The sequence below is a fragment of the Centruroides sculpturatus genome, unplaced genomic scaffold (genome assembly GCF_000671375.1).
Source record: "Centruroides sculpturatus isolate CEXI.00-Female unplaced genomic scaffold, Cexi_2.0 scaffold87, whole genome shotgun sequence".
Lineage (NCBI taxonomy): Eukaryota > Metazoa > Arthropoda > Arachnida > Scorpiones > Buthidae > Centruroides > Centruroides sculpturatus.
Genome location: NW_019384414.1, coordinates 826,116 through 844,623, shown reverse-complemented (window position 1 = coordinate 844,623; position 18,508 = coordinate 826,116). Strand labels below are relative to the sequence as shown.

Genomic DNA, 18,508 nt, shown 5'->3' with positions numbered 1-18,508 from the left:
AATTTTTTATAAAACCCACCCGTACTTTTAAAATTAAGGTTTTTTTGCCATTTTATAATTAAAAATATAAACAATTCTTTTTAATAAAATATCATAACAGATGGCACCATCAAAAGTTGCCGGGAAAGTTAAGTAACTCGTTGCTGGATTTTTTTAATATCAATTTTTTTAGTATATAATAGAATAAATATGTTTAGAGACTACAAGATTCTTAATGTTGTCCTGATTACTTATATATTTTATATAACAAAACTCATCTACTGTTTTTTTTTAATAATAATTCGTATAATGTACCGCGTTATTTTACTAGATTTATTTAGATTTAAGTAATTATTTTGTCGACACCGCCTTTAATTTCACTAAATTTTGATGAGGATCCTTCTATTTTTAACCGTATTGTCCGTAGCAGCCAAAATTTCATCATTAATTCTTTGTACTCCTATATCCTTACTATTTTACTTTGTTTTTATATTGTCTATTTAGACCTTATTAATTAATAGGACTTATTATACTAGTGTAATTTCTTAATTCATTATTATTCGTTGAAATACACATAGATTTTACCCGACAAAATAATCGAGGCCCTCTCTCGATTTTAATATTTTTGTTACATTTTCCAAAATATTATCCTTACTTTTCGATGACATATTCGTGCGACATTGTTTTGTCGCGCCCGCTCGTGAAACGACCTTATATCTCGAAAACGAAGACATGGACCCCCATTTTTTATTGCATTTTTGGATTCGTCGTTGCAATTAATAGAAAATGGTAAAGTTTAATCAAAATCTATCGAAGGGATTTTGAGAACGAACACAATTCTATAAGTCTCTTAGAAGAGGATTCGCTAACGCTCCGTCTCATATACAGCATGTTATTGAATTTGTTTATATTATATTAGCTAATTATTTCTCACTATTTCATAGAAAATAACGAAGTAGTCAATTATTTTCCGTATAAAATAATAACTACGTATGATCTATTTTCTAAAACAAATATAAACACGGAGGTTCCGTAACATCATTTACTACGTATAGTAAACTAGCCAGGAACTGGTTAATTTTTTATTTTATATAAATCCTTACCACACTAGTAACAATTCTAGTTTTAACGACTAAATATCAGTTTATTATTCTCTCGACGATCGGACTTTTATAGATTTTATTCCGAAATACTCGATTATACAGTTTTTACAATGGAATAAATATCAAACTCTAGATAAACAGATAGGTCTATAGTAACAAAACAAAGTACAAAAACAATAGACACCTGTAAACAGATAATCTGTCGTTTTGGTACTTTGTTTATGTTTCTTCGTGATGTATTTTATTGTATTTCTCTCTATTGGGGTAAGCAACGTTTTTCTTAGGCCATTGCATGAAAACGCAAAGATGGAGTCGTGGGTCATAAAATGCAATTACGTAGGAAAGTCGCCATTTTCCCATTTTCTAAACGGAATTTCGTTTATATATTCTTCGCTCCTAAAATATCCCACAATATTAATCTTAAATTGTTTTCTTTTTCTACGCAATTTGTACAAATTTTACAAAAATCAATAGTTCATTATCGTTTAATGGAATTACTCGGAGTCAAGGCCTCCTTTCTCTTGGTACTTCTAGAAGGGGATGTATAAAAAGACGGGGCCGAAGTAACGTCTAAAAGAGCTTAGAGCTTCGACTAATCTAATCCAACGAGTCTTTTCCCTTCTTCGGTGTCGAAAACCTCGCCAGCCGTTTGAGGGAAGTAGGATATATTACTGATTAGTACGGCAGAGCGAGGCCACACCTCTCAGGATCCAGCGAGAGATCTTACGATCGGAGGTCAAATCCAAGGTTCCGACTAAGGATGAGCGAGTCCGTTCTGGGTGAAGATAGACGGGACACTCGTATAGTCCGGGATCTTCTTCTCGTTCTTCTCCCTCCGTGGCGAATACCCGGACGACGGGAAGAGGAAAAAAAAGCACCCCGGCCAGCGAATCGGCCAGGCGGTTAGTTTCTCGGTTCCAACTGGCACCTTCCAGGTACAGTCCGCAGACATAGGCGCCGTCCGTAGCCGCTTCCGTTACTTCTTCGGGATCCATACGGGTGATTTCGTTCCTCTGAATGGTGGCGTCCAAGGCCCATCCCGGGTGCGACCGGCACGTCTCCTGAAACGAAACTCTTTCCGCTTATTATTGTCATTAATAACGGCCTTGAATTTACTAATAGGATAGATCCGACGAAATATTTTTAAAGTACCATACGCGGTAAATATTACAACATATTATTTTATTCGTAGACAATTCCATGTTTCTATTTTATTCAGTACAACGATATTTATTAGTTTATTGCTTCGTTGTTTCCCGAGAATATTAAACACGGAATTGCTTATCGATTTTCGATATTAATGTTAATACTCCGCGTAATATAAAGTATACGAATGACGTTACACAGCCTCAGAAAGGTGAATCACCGATTTAAGAGCTGAAGTTTTTGAGAAATTCATAAATGTGATTGCTAAAAATAAAGGTACAAAATTATGGCACTAGAGACATTCGAGTATATGTTAAACTATAATTGTATTAGCTTATTTAAGTATGCCACATTTTGTACAGTAAAGGTAGAGAGATCATTTTTCCCTTTATAAAAGCATCTTATCATATAAAAAATTTAATTTTAAACTAAAAAAATTTATAAATGTTTGTTGTTAATTTTAATATGCTCGACGTTCGACGTTCACGTTTTACAGATGAAAACTTCGGCCGCAACCTCTCTAATGTAAAACTTTGGAACTTGTAGTTTTCAATCATAAAAGTATCTACGTAGGAACGTTCGGGTGAATGAACAACTGACAAGTGAGTTCAATTAATTTGGCAATAAATATTCTGCGCTAAGCTAGTAAATATTAAAAACATAACCCGGATTAAATGCTTAGAAAAATGAAAAAAAAACCCCTCAGCAACGAGTTGCTTAACTTTTCCGGCAAAATTTAAAACTGCGTGTACGGCGCCATCTGTTATGATATTTAAAAACTTGGTGTATTTTTAATTATTATAAAATAACAGAAAGCTTAATTTTGAAGGTTGGGATGGGTTTTATAAAAAAAAAATTGTAAATGATAATAATGAGTAAAATCATCATTAAGTCCGACCCTACTGGAGATACACTCGAGCTTCTTTATCTCCTCACCTCTTCGATCTTTATTCTTCAAAATTTAATGTCATCAATCCCTCTAATAAAGTAAACTACTGACTATTTTTGAGAGTTTCTTATCTAGTCCATACCTTTCTCATCACAAACTCATAGGCATTGACTGTAAATAACAATTAAGTAAGAAACTTTTACGTCTTTAGGTACATTTTCTACGAAAACGTATTCTCCACTTTTGCCTGAGAATATTTTTCAATAAGTTAGTTTCCTACGTACATAATTAATCTTTAATCTCAAAAGACACTGTGGCCATTTGGCCTTTTTTAAGTGCCACAAAAATACAAAGTAAACAAACAACAGAGGAACAAAAAGCGTATGAAAATCAGAAAAAAAACATACAAATGCATTAATAGCTAACGTAAATTTACTTCCCCTCTTCCTATATATGTTTCCTCTTTTTTTGGTGTATATCAATTATCGTTTAATATATTTTTTTACATTTTAAGTATGCAGAAAAAAGTCTTCGATCTGCAGGAATCTTTGGTTTTTCAGTTAAAACGTTTTTACTTTAAAGATCTGGCTGAGGGGGGTCTTTCTGCAGTACTTCTGCGATTTTTATCATAGAATTATATGATATTTGCTCCAAATTTTTTTATTTTATTCTGAGAAATTAGTAGTTCCGATTTTATGTTGGCAATTTCTTGGTTCAAATTAGAAATATTTCCTCTAAAAATAGATCTGTTATCCAAAAATAGATGATAAAGATTGATAATATAGAACATCTCAAAACACAAGTGATCTTCCGAGAAGTGGTGCCTTAGAGAAGAGTAATTCCCGATTTTCTGTATTACGGAGTTTGGTCATAATGCCACAACTCCGTAATACAGAAAATTTCCGAATGGCCGAGTAAGCCGGAACTTAGAGGAGAAAAATTTTAAAATAAATAATCGGGATCTCCTGCCCTTACGGTTTTCATATCTGGTCTCGGGTTTCGTCTATATAACTCCGTTCTCGGGATTAAAAAGAGACAGACGGTTGACAGTGGGGATTTATAAGTCTAATGTTATTAAGACCATAGTATTATCTAAGAGTTTGGCCAGAAAGAAAGTTAAAACAAGATGCCTGTGTCTCGAGGTTAAGTGTTGCCGAAAATTACGCGGCGTAATGTGAAATCCGACCGTCAGACCGATCGCAGAGTAGAAAAATAGTAGATTGACGGAACTCACCTGTCTGATAGAAGTAAGTAGACCTCGGGGGTGGAAAAATCCCGGAAACCAAAAGACTTTTGGCTTTTTCCCCGTCAACCAGTTCCGATATTGTCGATCTCGTTCCTCCAATTCCACCAACCACGACCCCAGGGCATCCGTTTCCCAAGATATCTGCGAAAGACGGAATAGAAATTTCGGAATAGAAGTTACTACTTAAAAAAGCTTAATTTTTCCATTCGATGGAAAAAATAAATAATACATAACGTCCACTGTCGAAAACGTAATTTAAATCGGACCGTCTGGGGAAAATTTAGGGATGCTCACCGTTTTCCAGGAGACGGGCGTTCGATGAACGAAGAGAGACCGCAGATCTTCCGGAACAGACGATCCTATTCGTCGAAGGTCGACTCGTACAATCCTCAACAGAAGCGTCATCCGGTCTACCTCCCTGCGCAGAAAGAGTCGGATGGGCGAAAGGCGATGGACGGAAAAATCTGACGCCTGCACGAGAACGACGGTAAGAGGAGGAGAAGATCGTCTAATGATAGAAATAACTCACCGTCTCGGGTGGGTAATCAACAGGTAATCGGTTCAGAATCTCCTCGGCTCGTCGGCGGATTTCTTCTTCACGGTTCTCTTCTTGTCCCGCGCGATAGTTCGGGAGCCGAATCCCTCCAACGGCGTCGAAGAGCGCTCGAGCCTCTCGCGTCCGATACCTGAAAAACAAAACAAAGGGTCCTCGTACAAGTGAAAGTATTTTGTTTTCTCTGTTTACATTTAGAAGTCGCTAATAAATTAAGATTTAGAGATAACGCCAATTCGGAAGAAAAGACAGGAACGGAAGTACTTACGCAACATCGACGTTGGCATCTAACCCAAAGACATCCGGAGTGTCAACGTCGGGCAATGCCTCGAGCGTGCGCTGCATTTCTTCTCGACATCCGTCGGAAGGAAGAGAATAGCCGGAACGAAACAGAGTGTCCGGCCTAAGAAGCCAAGGACGAAACCACTCCTCGGTGTAGGTGATGAGCAATCGACGATCAAAATCATCGGTAATTCTCCCCCCGTAGTGTACTTGTCCTATTACGTACGCCACCGACTTCCAGCAGATCTCCTACGAAACGAACGATACGAATTGATAATAGCGACTCAGAATGTCAAACGGAAGTTCTATTCACCTGTTGGGGGTCCGAGTCTTCCAGTTGTTTCTGTAGAAACTGGACGGAAGCCACGAAGTCGGCCCGATCGAATTCGTAAGGAACATTCCAGCCGGAGGGTCCGAATTTGCGCCGTTCCAGTATCGAGGCGTGGAAGAAAGCGGCGGCAAACACAATCCGGTTCCAGGAGGGAATTTCTCCGTCTTTGATCGTGTCGTCGGGTAGATTAGCCAAGAGACGTTTCATGCAAGCCTTGATGCCTCCCGGAGGCTCGTTGGTAAACTTGATTGAAGCCTTGAAATAACAAACCACGAAATTTACAAAATAAATTATGAAATAGCAACGAAGACGAAAAAACTTGACATAGAAATTCAGTCAAAGAAAGATGAGATGACTCACTCGCAAGATGTTAAGAGGAAATTGCGGGTGGACTTCCGTGGTCATCCACAACCGGAAACGAGTATGAGGAATTCCTATTTCTTCCAAGATATTTGATATTTCCTCACTAAATGGAATATTCAGATGACAGTTCTGCAGCAGTAACCAACGTCCTTCGACCACGCAGTCCCTCAGCAAACGTCGAGCGTGCGCCTCTTGTCCTTGTCCCATGGATAATTGCCTACATTCTAAAGACGATGGTTGAGCGTCAAGGTAAGATATCATTAAGATTAAATTTAAGGACCAAGGATTTACCTAACTTGAGTTTCTTGGCTAATTCCTCGATCTGAGATGTGGGATCGGCACCGGTCGACAGCAAACAAAGAAGCGGAGTAGTCGGATCCGACTCGGCCCAGGTCGATTCCAGGTTTAAGGCGACTCCTTCCACGTACTCTTTGCCCAGAACGTCTTGGGAAGAAAAAACAAATTTCTATTTAGAAGAGTGGAAATATATTTGGTGAAATGCAAAAAATTTCTTTTTCTTTTTTTTAATCCCGTATATTAGTGTGTGGGGGGAGAACGTTTTGTTTACCCACTTTAAAGCTTAATAACTCCCGTGCTTTTTGTCGAAAATTTCTGAAATTTTGCAGGGAGGTTTGTGTAATAGGGGGATTGATGTTACTAAATTAAAATAATGGAGATGGCATTAATAATACAATAACGAGAAACTTCCGAAACACGAAGAAGAATGGAAAAATCGATCGTATGGGCATTATTTCTCTGTGTCTTAAAGACATAAAATATTCGACTTCTTCGGGTTTTGGTTGTACCACTTCGTTCGTACAGTTTCTTTTTACAGCTAGACGTAATGTACAGTACAAGGCGAATGTCTTCGTCATTTATGAGAAGAGGTATAGGTATGATCCCGGTTAATATGCCGTTTATTGTAAAGTTAATACTTTACAATTAAGACGACAATTAGATAAATTAGTCCTACTCTCTGCGCGCATTAAGCTATCCTCGTTTAGCGAGGAGGTTCTCTATCTCCGAAGTAAAGAATCGCTTACCCGAGACGAAGATTCGGGCCCGGTCGGGAGTGCGGTCGGGACGAAGACAGCGGACCAGCAGTAACTTCTGAAAGTCGCTTCTCTTTCGGAGTCGATCGTCGGGTGTCTCCTCCTCCTCGGGCTTTTCCTTCCGCCACCAACGGCGCCACGCCTCTTCTTCTCGCCCTATCTGTCGACGAAAAGTGAGGTTAATTTGATTCCCGACCTTTATGATTCGTTTATGACAATTCCTGCCGGCCGGTTCCGTATAATCCGATTCGTTTTATATAAGTAACTTGTATAAATTGTAAAAAAATAACTCCCGAATATCGTTCGAAACCGGAAAACGAAGAACGTAACCGGTAGAAAAGGTCGGTCCGAATTAAACTTCTGCGAGACAGGAATCGGAACAAGCGAAGGCACCTTACCTGAAAGGTCAGGTCTTCGAACCCCGGCAGTCGAGTCAGACGCGCCAGGTGGCTCCGAGAGTTTTCGGGAATCCAGTCGCCGAGTTGGGCCGGCAGGCCGTAGGAGTCCGAAGTTTCTCCCCCTGGAAATGGAGGCGGAGATTTTGATTAGAAAGAAAAAGTCGAAGGAAAGAAGAAACCGGAATTTACCTCGGACGAAAAGGGCTAATTCCTCCGGTGAGATTTCTGCTCGGGTGGAAGCTACCTTCAGGGCCAAAAGGAAAGAGTACCGGAACTTATGACGTTCGAAATAACTTCGAACCGAAAACCGGTAAACCTGAAGGGTCAGGCAGCGAACGACGTTGGTCACCCTTTGGGGGGTGGAGGCGTCTTTCTCGGACCTAGATAAATCCAAAAGTCATGAATGTGAACCCGATCGTAAGATGTACACGAAGCTATAAGCTACACAATAGTGATGGCTGATTTTCGTCATTTTGTAAACAAACTACAAAGCGATGATTCGTAGAGGGATAGACAAAATGTTCATTGGTTCTCTAGAACTAGGTAACAATGGATATCAAAAGGGGCGACATCGCCAGATCATCGAAGGGAAACAACCATAAAAATCGAGAAAAGAAACTTACCGAAGGAGCGACAGGTCGAACAGTCGTAGAAAGCGGTCGAGAGACATCCGATAGGCGAAGAGGATCCGTCCCATTTCCTCGGACAGGAAGTAAAGCAGGGAGCCTCTGGCGGCTGCCGGACGAAATTCCTCTCTGGCCCGGTCGATCTTTTTCCGGGTATCCTCGGCAGCGGCCAGATTTTCCGACACGCGCCGCGACGTCTTCCGGGCGTCCCGCAACACTCCGATGAGACAGTCGTCGTCCAGCAACGAACCCTACGGAAGGAAAGACACAACATCCAATTATATTTATCCCCACTTCATTAAAGGCCGATCTACGCATAACATTTAATCGTTGGTCTTGCACGATCCCACTGTATAATAATAAAAGTAGAGGCTAACGTAAAACACGCCATCCCGTTCATTATTCGATCTTTTGCACGGTTTTTCCAGAGTTACCGTGGATGAAAAACGTTGTTGGGCTGCAATTTAAAAAAATTGTATACCTATAAATTCCAACTGTCGTCCGTCTGTGTGTCCTTCCTTAATCTCGAGAACGGAGTTAGATAGGTGAAAACCGAGACCCGATATGGAAAACATGGGGGCTAAATATGTAGAAACTCCCGGTTTAAACCGAAAATCACATTATTCAATTCAAAAATTTTCCCCTAAAAGGAGTTTGATCGATGTTTCCCAAAGTGGTTCCAACGAACCCATAGGGTACTACGCCATGTATTTCTTTGTTTTCTTTTTTCCTCAGATACCAGGAACACTTACCGACCGAATTCAACTAGAAAAAAATATATAATAAAGCAGGAAAATACCTTTACGGAGGCCAGACGTCCCAGAAGATCGTCCTCTAATTTTCTTATCTTTACGGCGTTATCGGCCGTCTCTTCCGTCACTCTCCGTCTTTCCTCTTCCAGAGCCTAAGAAAATTGTCATTCGTCACTTTATTCTTTCTCTATTGCGGAAAATACAAGGCAATTTCAATATAAAACCGGAAAAGTGCCATTAAAAGTCGGGACGATGAGCAATAACTTAGTAATTTTGACACAGAAAACTTCCAAGTAAAAGGTAACAGCTGGCAAAACTGTTTATACAAGATAACATAAGAAAACGAACCAAAAATAGCCACGTGTGTGTGTGTGTGTTGGCGTTTATTCCGTTTAATATCTCAGGACTATTAATATTCTGGGGTAATCATTAAGAAACGAAATTTGACACGATAGTTTGTATATAAGGGTGTCAGGTGTCGTATCTCGTGAGAGGTCGGACTTAACCGCTTCATCCCATTTTACTATCGAGCCTCTTGTGGGAAAGTACTGTTGTGTTGGAACCTTTTCTGACGTTATACTTGTGTTCTTTAAGCCTTATTCCCAAATTTCTAGTTGTAATGCCAATATAGCGACACGGGATCCTGGAATAGTGGTCAAGGAAATGTAAGACATATCATTAATGGACGAGGAATTAGGAACGGTATTGGATTACGAGAGGTTACACCCTTCCATAAAAATCGAATCCATGATCACTAAGAATCCCAAATTGATTCATTACAACAATGAGGTAGTAGAGCTAACTAATCTGATATGTTAGGAATCTTGCTTTAGCTTTAACGGCCAGATATACAGGCAAAAAAGGGAAAAATCCGTTATCATGAATGCTATGTGAGTTGATGGTTAAAAAGCTAGAGGAGTATACTGTATACGTAGACGATGTCCTTATATTATGGAGGAATAACCGAAAAATTAATGAATTCATTGAAGAGATCAATAACAACGAAGGCCTAAAATTGAGAATGGAACAGAAATCGATATTTATATGTATAATTTTTCTGTTATTTTCTTATTTTTCGTTAATAATTTTTGTATTTTANTGGGACTGAAAAGTGGTCGGGATCCCGATTTTCGAGATCCCGGGATCAAATCCTCTATCCTTTAGAACTCCATTTTCCTGGAAGATGATCACCTTCGATGGTCCGCCGAAGGTGATCATCGTCACAGCAATATTGAGAGCGTAATCGGAGTGCTCTACTGCACTTTCTTAAAAAATCTTCAGCTCCTGGTTCCATCAGGAAACTGCCAGTAAGTGGCGGGTGATTATTGCGCAAACATGCCGTCTGCTGCCTCTCTGGCTGTGTCGGTAATTTTTGCCATTGTCAATCTCAGGGTTCTGAACACTCAACCCTAATGACAGACAAACAGACAGAGAGAAAGGGCCTGACCAGTAGGTATAGCCCTGGGTAGACTAGAAAAGGAAGAAGGATTAAAGTTAGTTGAGAGGGGGTAAGACTGAAGGTGAAGCATAGTAAGATAGGAAAGAGGAAAGTAGCCAGCCTAAGCCCATGAATTTCATGGGCGTCCTGCAACGCATTTAATTCAAACAAAACAGTAGGATACATGGATACAAAACATAGATTACAAATATTGACACTGGGTTACATATATAAATTGCAGAAAACATAGTAACAGTATGGAACTTGATACGTACTAACTATAAATTAAAACTACAGAAAATTGTGGTACTAAACATGTCTAATACAGTTGTGATGATGCGAATATGACAAGAATATAATAAAATACATGGATGGTTAAACATAGCAGGGGTACAAATGAAAACAGATAAATAATATTACATGGTAATACACAGTGGTAATACACAGGAGACAAAACACACAAAATGGTAGTGTAAAATAAGTGACAATAAAGGATAACATAGGTGTTACAGTAACAATCTAGGTGGTAATGCAATATAATAAAATATATACAAAAACAAAACCGCACAGTAGCCCTCCAGGTGGGCGAGGAGACCACACGAATGGTCGAGGACAGTCAAAGAGGGCGACAAACAGTGCAGTGATGGAAGTCCGGTCACACAACACACACANATCGAAAGATCCGGTCGAAGGGTCCCGAATAGGAAAGAAAGGCCGTGGCCAACAACGAGTCTCCCGCCACTCTGAATCCAAAGATAAGCTTTCGTTAATCGCCTGGCTCCAATGTGTCCCGTCCCATCTTAACCCCAATTACTAGATGGATACAGAATTAAAGAGAAAAACACAGTTCCCTGCGAAAAGCATCATTGGCTCACCTGTTGATGCGATCTCGGAATTGTTCGCTCTGCAGCGACCAACGCTCAAATTCTCCCGCCAACTCGGAAAGGAGAACGGAGGCGGTGGACGCTTTTCGACGACATTCTTCCGCTCGATCGGCCAGTCTCTGAAAGAATAAAGAATGCCAGATACATAAAGACAAGTAAAATTCGGTTCCAATTATTTTCTGCCCATCTTACAATCCTTACCACTTAAACCCCGCTATGCCTAGCGATGCGGGGAGTATCGATTCCTGTGTAGAGAAATGATGAACCCCAAATGAAAAAAGTCCTTGTCGTTATATAAATGAAGGATTATAGAAACTATTGCAAAAAAGTAATTCGCGCGAATTTTAGAAACAGCTAATGCTATTTGTTCACGCTTCACATAAATGCATAATGATTGAGGATATTAATAAAAATATTTTGAAACGTTATGTTTTATCAGCAAAGCCGTTTAATAATCAAATATGTAAAATAAAAATAAGAAAATATAAGTATGTTAAATCAATAGAAAGACAAAGTTTTCCTTTTAGTGCATGAATACAGTGAAACATGGCTTAAGGATCATAATTCATTCCAGAATCTTACTCGTAATGCAAAACACTCGTTAAGCGAAACAAATTTTCCCATATAAATTAATGTTAAATACGAATAATACGAAATATAAACAGAATTAATTGTTTTATGTACTGTATTTATGTGTCGATCATTAAATGAAGACTAACGAATAGCTAAATGTTTCATTTTGTGAAAAACACTAACGATATACGAACGCTAAACAATAATTAATTTTTGTTTAATTTTGTTGGGGACTCGCGACCTCCGAACCGATTGTAAAGAAATGGAAAAGGTGGAAAAGACTCACCCTCTTTTCGGCTAGAGCCGCTTCGTACTGCGCTCTCACTTCGCTCAACTTCTTCTCCTTTTCTTGCAGATCGGCTTCGACTCGGTTTAGTTCTTCGGTGGCTACTTGCAATCTCTCCTCCTGAATCTGCACGTTGGCCTGATGAGAAATAAACGGACAATGTCATTCTCCATCCGGACTTTTAATTACATTATTAATAAAGAACGATCTTTTCGAATGAAACTTACCTTCAATGGTATGACTTCTTTGTTTATGCCATAAAAGAAAGCCATGGCTTTGGTCCAGGACAGAAGACCTGCCACGTCGCCGCAAACCCTCCTGGCAGTGTTCATGTTATAATCTTTCTTTTGGAAGTAAGGAGCCAGTAGCTCTATCGTCTCGTCGTCGATGCTGTCTTTGTCGAAGTTCTGCAGATTCTGTAGGAAACTCGTACTCGACATGAACTGCGCGTAGATTCGAAATTCTTATTAATTTATGAAATTCCGGAATTGATGATCGGCTATCGAAAGTGCTCATACCTTGAGCGATTCCTCCCAGGACGGAACGACGCAGTGATGTTCGGTATCTATCGTCACCGGAAGTAATCTTCGATGGAACAGTATCAAAACGCAGTCCATGATTCTCATAACAAGATGAGGAGGATGACTCAGTTTTCTCACTGAGGCTATAAAAATAAATGGAAAAAACGTAAATTTCTCCGCATTTACTGGAAGCGAGCTCAATACTGTATTTTCGTTTTTGTGCTTTAAAAAACATTATATTAATAGATTAAGAGTGCTGAATTGTTAAATGGTGTTGCAAATATCTTCGTTTTCATGCACTCTTGCATTAATGTTTCTTATACTTTGGCAGAGGATCAAATCTTAAATCCACTGTAATGTCTCTACTAATTGCGTTTAACACCTTTCGTTTGATTCGGTCATACTAATTGGCATTCATACTGTTAGGAGTACGTTCCTTTACGACTTTCTAGAATATAATTTTTCATATGATGATAATATCGCTTCTCTTCACAAGGTAAAATGCATTGAGATTGATAGGTTTCGCATGCTTTAACAGTACCAGAAGTGACCTATTATCAAAATCTTGAGAATGAACTCATTAGTGAATAAAATCTTAATACAATTTCAGGTCCACCGATGGCGCGTTTTGGTCTATTCCTGTTAAACTCTCTTATTTAACTGCATTGTATCATATCCTCAAATTTCATTCATTTCGAANAAGAAAAAAAAATAAGCAATTATTGTGTTTATCTGTATTAAAACTTTTGCATTTTGAATAAATATAATTATCTTTCAGTGCCAAGGAATTGAAATATATTATGGGATAAACATTATTGAGTTTCTCTTAGAAAGTAATTTTATCAATATTTACTACTTTCATTATTTTTTTCTTGTAGATTTGACTAAAATTAATCTTATTTTATTTATTTTTACAGCTGTACAAGATGCATCCGATATGGAATCTATAATGGCCTGAAATATAATTATTTCATGAAAATTTTGATGAGCAGAAATCAAACTCATTTAATTATAATTATTATTATTTTTTAATTGATTTAAAATTTCGCCAAAATTTAAGTTTTATCATTTTGATTCGTTTCATTTAAATAAACGCTAAAATTCAATAATTTTTTTCTTCATATTATGTGACTTAATTGCAAATAAATAAAACATATTTTTTAAAATTTATATTGCCGAATAATTTTTTAATCTGAAAATATTAAAAAATACCACGTGAAAAGAAGAATTGAGGAGTGCTCCCCAAAAGGGAATCGGTTCACTCCATTGGAATACAAACTCGCCTTCAACTCGCTATCTGCTGAGCGAAAATTCGGAGTTTTAAATAATTTTGTAAGAAAATCAAAAATATTTTTCAAATTAATTTTTATTTTAATACATTTGATATAAAAATAAATATTAAAACAACAAAAATAAAAGGAATTTCTATTTTTAAGTTTTTTAATATCTTTAGATTAATTTTTTATTTGTATTACCGATTGCAGCGCCAAAACGGTAAAAAATGTTATTTTTTAATTTTTCAATCAAATTTTTTATACATAAATATTTTAAACACATTAAAAATTGACCAAATTTTAAAAAATGTATATGATTTTTTTAGCGATTGCTTACAGATAAATTAAAAATTATCCTTGAAGTCACTCTTACCGCTCTGAGTACTTGAAAACCATACAGAGGGAATATCTCCGGAAACTTATCGCGGATGATCTGTATCGGATATGCCGGGCCCCGTTTCTCATTACCCTGCATCTTCTATTGTTGAACTTCCAAACCTATAAATAAAGAAAAATTCCTCTTAGTGCCCACAGGGCGGAGAAAGTATTTTAAAAAATACTATTGAGCAGGAAATATGAAACCCGAATGGCCGAAGCTTTCATCTGGCTCGTTTCGAGTTTAAATTCTGGTAAAAAATGTTTACGATTGATTTGCTCTGAATTTGCAGTCTTTGTTCTTAATCATTCGACTTTCTCTGTGGTCCCGACCAAATTAATGAACACACAGTAAAGACCCTTTAAGTGTCTAAAATGCGAAAATAATTGTAAAAATACATAGAAATCTTCTATTTTATAAGATATTTTGTCTAAATGAAGTTTTATATAATTATTTAATTATAGAAACAACATTTTATATACCAAATTTAAGTTAAATGTGTCTAGTTTAAATATTAAAGTTTAAAAAAATTACATCACACCATTATATCAAGGCGATCTTAACTATATTCAACCTTCTGTTTAATGTAAAGAAAGGCTCTTTTAATGCTCACAGAGGAAAAGAATTATAAAAAAACAAGAATTGTACTGAATCATAGACAACCGGATGGCCGAAGAGATTAGGTATCAACCAACCGCTCTGGAGAACCCGGGTCAAATTCGGGCACTCAAAAACTCCAAAAATTTCTCGATAGTAATCTATATCGCTATCTATCAGCCGTCAATTGTGGGCATGGCCGAACACATGATGGGTATAATTAAATGTTCTGATGATCATAGAGCGCGAAGTCAACAATTAAAAGAATAAAAGATTTTCAAACACATTTTGTAACAAGTTTACTCAGAGATAAAGAGGGCAAAAAAACGTGTTAAGTTATATTTACTCGAAGCAGTTTTCTTCCATCCTAGATTAACGAATTATCTTGTAATCCTTCTCCATTCTCTGAAGCGATTGATTTATCTGACGTGAAAAACTGTCTAAATCTCTTTTCTAGTAGTTTCTTTGTCCCTTTCTTTGCTAGAATTTTACGTTTAAGCTGTTATTTATTTCAGTTTTTCTGAATATTTCTTTCAAAAAATTCGTTAGAATTTACATTCATAAATAACTGTATTTAATATAATAATTGATTTTAACATTCTACTGCTGTTTGATGAACAAGATAAATCATTTAGTATCATTTCGTAACCGCAAAATGCTTCCACTTTAAATTAGTTTAGTGAATTGAAGTCATAAACCTGAAAATTTTAACATTAAAAGTTCAAATATGTGACTACATATTTGAACTTTGTGCAAATTTACATGATAAATGTTAAGTTTATGCAGGCATTACGAGTATTGATCTTTAGAAATTTCAATTCTATGTCCTTTATTTAAGTTTCCTGTATTAAAATGTGTGTTTGTAGATAAAAATGTGATTAAAAATTTGAGAAAAATTTAAAACAAAACACGCAAATAGTAAAGTAAGAAGCGCAAGAGAATCTGACGAATTATATTTAATAAATTATTCAATAATTTAATAGGTTTTTTAATTTTAAAGCTTNCTTTTTTTTTTGTGTGTGTGTGTGTGTATTTTCTGTTGTCCTTAGCTCTGCACTGTTTGAGAAACCTTTTTTCCACTTTGTACAATAAAAATAGCAGCTTTCGTCATCTCTATCCCACTGTTTTCTGACATGTTCACTGAGAATAAAATAACAAGACATCACTCTGTTTATTTATCTATCATGTTGAAAATATCCTTTCGTTAAACCATGAGAAAATAAGCAATTCTTTTTCTTTGTGCATAAATATAGAATATTCCATAATTGTAAAGCTCTTGGTATTCCGTATTTATTGCCAATCACGCTCCACAACTGCACAGTACATAATATTGGCATCAGACTTAATCACAATTGCCGCTAGTTTAGTGCAGAAAGAGCTCACAACCCATGATTCACAATTTATACAATTTTCCCTACATCATACTTGTTATATTATAAGACTCAGTTAATTAAAATATTGTTTTGGGATATTGTCCTAGGGCAATAAGTCGTTTCTAGTCATTTCATTAAAGTTTAAAGTTTCATTTAAATCTCTCATATTTTGGATATATATATATTTATTTATTTATAATGTTTATAGTGTATGATAACTAACATTATCCCCTTTTAAATGTTTTTAGTTTACTTTAACAAAACTATTTATATGTTAACATATAAATAGCCTTGAATTATTGTAGTGAAGATACTTCTCTAAACTTGCTGACTTTGCTGTAGTGATGGTTAATGAAAAGAAAAATACTTGATTTGCTTGGTTTGATGAGATACGGCAACGCAATACATAAAATATATGCTTAGAAGGTAGGTGCCAGTCGGAAGGATTTTCAATAAAAATGTGGCCCTAGCATGGGTGTTGGACATGTTAAAAAAACCTGGAAAATTCTACATTGCCAGCTCGTTGGGCGGGAGCCAATCCTGGACCACTACAGTGTTCAGAGATTGAAAGAAAAAGGACTTTAGCAGCTGTTTGTTATCAAAGTCTGTAGACTCTTATAGAAGAGGACCACACATCCACCTGAGACCATGACATTTTTGTAGCCTGGTCTTTACGTATGCGATTGTTGTAAGAAAACTCTGTCCCTATTAACAGCTGTTCAACAAGCTTCAAAAGCACAAGTGCTCCCAATAACTTCAGTTAAAAAGCTATTTATATGTGTATTCAGTTTCTCAGATTACCCGAACAAATTGAGATATTTCTAACATTTCTGTAATGGGCATAATACAAAACCTGAATATTTAATAATTAATAATATAAAGTTTTTTTTTTCTTAGCAAACGCATGGGTTTGCACTTTTCCTTTCATCCTTTTAGTAAAAAAATAGAAAAACTAGACTTTTACGGTATTTTTGTGACCTACCTATATGGGTGGGGCGAACGGTATCCAGAGCGGCTTCCGCTTCTCGCAGGGCCGGTCCCGCTTCTTCTAACTTCTCTTCGGCAATGGCTTTGTCGATGCCAATTCCGTCCACCAGAGACTTCAGCTCCTCCCTCATTCGACGGGCCTCTTCCTTCACTTCTTCAGCCGCCCGGGTGCGTTCTGTCACTCGAGCCAGCACCTGCCCCAAGACATTTAAAGGTAGATTGTCGCATATACATATTTCCTCGGTAATGTGAGTAGCCAAATATTGCCTCTCAAGAAGAGACACTTTTCGTACTATCCTCAGCGTTTTTAATTGGTCTATCGTCGTGGCCGATGGAACAGCCAGCAGCATCACTTACCTCCAACGACTCTCGAGTGGTCACCAGCAACTCTTCCTCCGTCCTCGCCAGATTCCGTTTCAGTTCTTCGGTAGAGACAGACGCCTCTTCCAGCTTGGCCACTCCCCGCCGGGTCCGATCAGCTGCCGAATCCACCTCTCCTCGTTTAAGACGGTAGAGACGTCGATAGTCGGATAAGAAGCTCAGAAAGGAACGGGGCGTCACGTGTACGGTTCGACCACTCCTGACAAAAAGACATTTTCTAGTAAAGATTCGCGAAAACATTCCGAAGTACGTCGACAAATGAGAAAGAGATCCACCACAAAACTCGAGTTATAACAGTTTTTCTCCTCCAAAAATTCACACTTAGCAGTTCGAAACGAACGGTGTCTTTTACACTGTCTTATTTAAAGGCAGATGCCAGAGAAAACCGTGAAGAAAATCCGAAAAACTCCATGTAATCAGGAAGAAACTCACGACGTGGATCACTCTCGGGCGATCAGAAAGGTCAGAATGTGTAGGAAATACGTTTAGGAAGCCATTAATTTCACGAAATCTCTATCGCTACTGCTGACATTTAACGTATGAAAGTAGAAGGATCAATGTAACTCACCTTTCCAGGTAACGAGCGCAGAGGCTTTCCGTCACTCGATGGATTCCACCCAGGACCTCCGCCAATCGGGGTCGCGCATCTTCCGAAAGAGGAGGGTCGAAACCGTCTAGACGTTCCAGGGCCACCACCTTCAGGGCGCTATGGGGCCAAGGCCGGAATCCGACAACGGAACACGCCGAGATGATTTTTGGATATCGAGAGGCGTAACGGCGCAATTTCTCTCCCGCCTATCGAGAAACAAAAATGAGAAAGAATCGAAGATGGAGAAGAGGGCGTAACACTCACCGGTGAGAAACGAAGTACAACGTGCAGATTTCTTCTGGCTCTGGACAGGAAATGGTCGAAGACGGTATCCGAACTGGCCGGATTCCGCAATTGGTCTCGCTTCAGAGATGAAGACACCTCTTGGACAATTTCCGATTTCTCTTCTCGGTTGAACAGGTTCGGAATCTGTCACGAAATAAGATTTCCATTGAACTCTTTCTATTTTTAATTTAAAAAAAAATTAATATACACATTTATGAAGAATG

The 18,508-nt window shown here is 37.8% G+C and overlaps 1 protein-coding gene across 1 annotated transcript in view; it reads right to left on the bottom strand.

The window, feature by feature from the left end:
* Nucleotides 1-994: 994 nt before the first annotated feature.
* The window catches only part of LOC111619119 (dynein heavy chain 5, axonemal-like), a 37,188-nt gene continuing 19,674 nt past the window's right edge, over nucleotides 995-18,508 (bottom strand). Inside the window, exons 24-45 of the mRNA XM_023360782.1 lie at nucleotides 18,264-18,428; nucleotides 17,979-18,205; nucleotides 17,387-17,609; nucleotides 17,025-17,223; nucleotides 12,420-12,565; nucleotides 12,129-12,344; nucleotides 11,902-12,039; nucleotides 11,034-11,161; nucleotides 10,829-10,901; nucleotides 8,768-8,872; nucleotides 7,966-8,219; nucleotides 7,532-7,722; nucleotides 7,343-7,464; nucleotides 6,936-7,104; nucleotides 6,184-6,336; nucleotides 5,890-6,116; nucleotides 5,512-5,784; nucleotides 5,185-5,447; nucleotides 4,893-5,049; nucleotides 4,658-4,834; nucleotides 4,352-4,504; nucleotides 995-2,143 (exon numbers count right to left, since the gene is read on the bottom strand). Coding sequence (XP_023216550.1) covers nucleotides 1,751-2,143; nucleotides 4,352-4,504; nucleotides 4,658-4,834; nucleotides 4,893-5,049; nucleotides 5,185-5,447; nucleotides 5,512-5,784; nucleotides 5,890-6,116; nucleotides 6,184-6,336; nucleotides 6,936-7,104; nucleotides 7,343-7,464; nucleotides 7,532-7,722; nucleotides 7,966-8,219; nucleotides 8,768-8,872; nucleotides 10,829-10,901; nucleotides 11,034-11,161; nucleotides 11,902-12,039; nucleotides 12,129-12,344; nucleotides 12,420-12,565; nucleotides 17,025-17,223; nucleotides 17,387-17,609; nucleotides 17,979-18,205; nucleotides 18,264-18,428 — 4,152 coding nt within the window. The 3' untranslated portion in view covers nucleotides 995-1,750. The remainder of the gene's footprint in view (nucleotides 2,144-4,351; nucleotides 4,505-4,657; nucleotides 4,835-4,892; nucleotides 5,050-5,184; nucleotides 5,448-5,511; nucleotides 5,785-5,889; nucleotides 6,117-6,183; nucleotides 6,337-6,935; nucleotides 7,105-7,342; nucleotides 7,465-7,531; nucleotides 7,723-7,965; nucleotides 8,220-8,767; nucleotides 8,873-10,828; nucleotides 10,902-11,033; nucleotides 11,162-11,901; nucleotides 12,040-12,128; nucleotides 12,345-12,419; nucleotides 12,566-17,024; nucleotides 17,224-17,386; nucleotides 17,610-17,978; nucleotides 18,206-18,263; nucleotides 18,429-18,508) is intronic.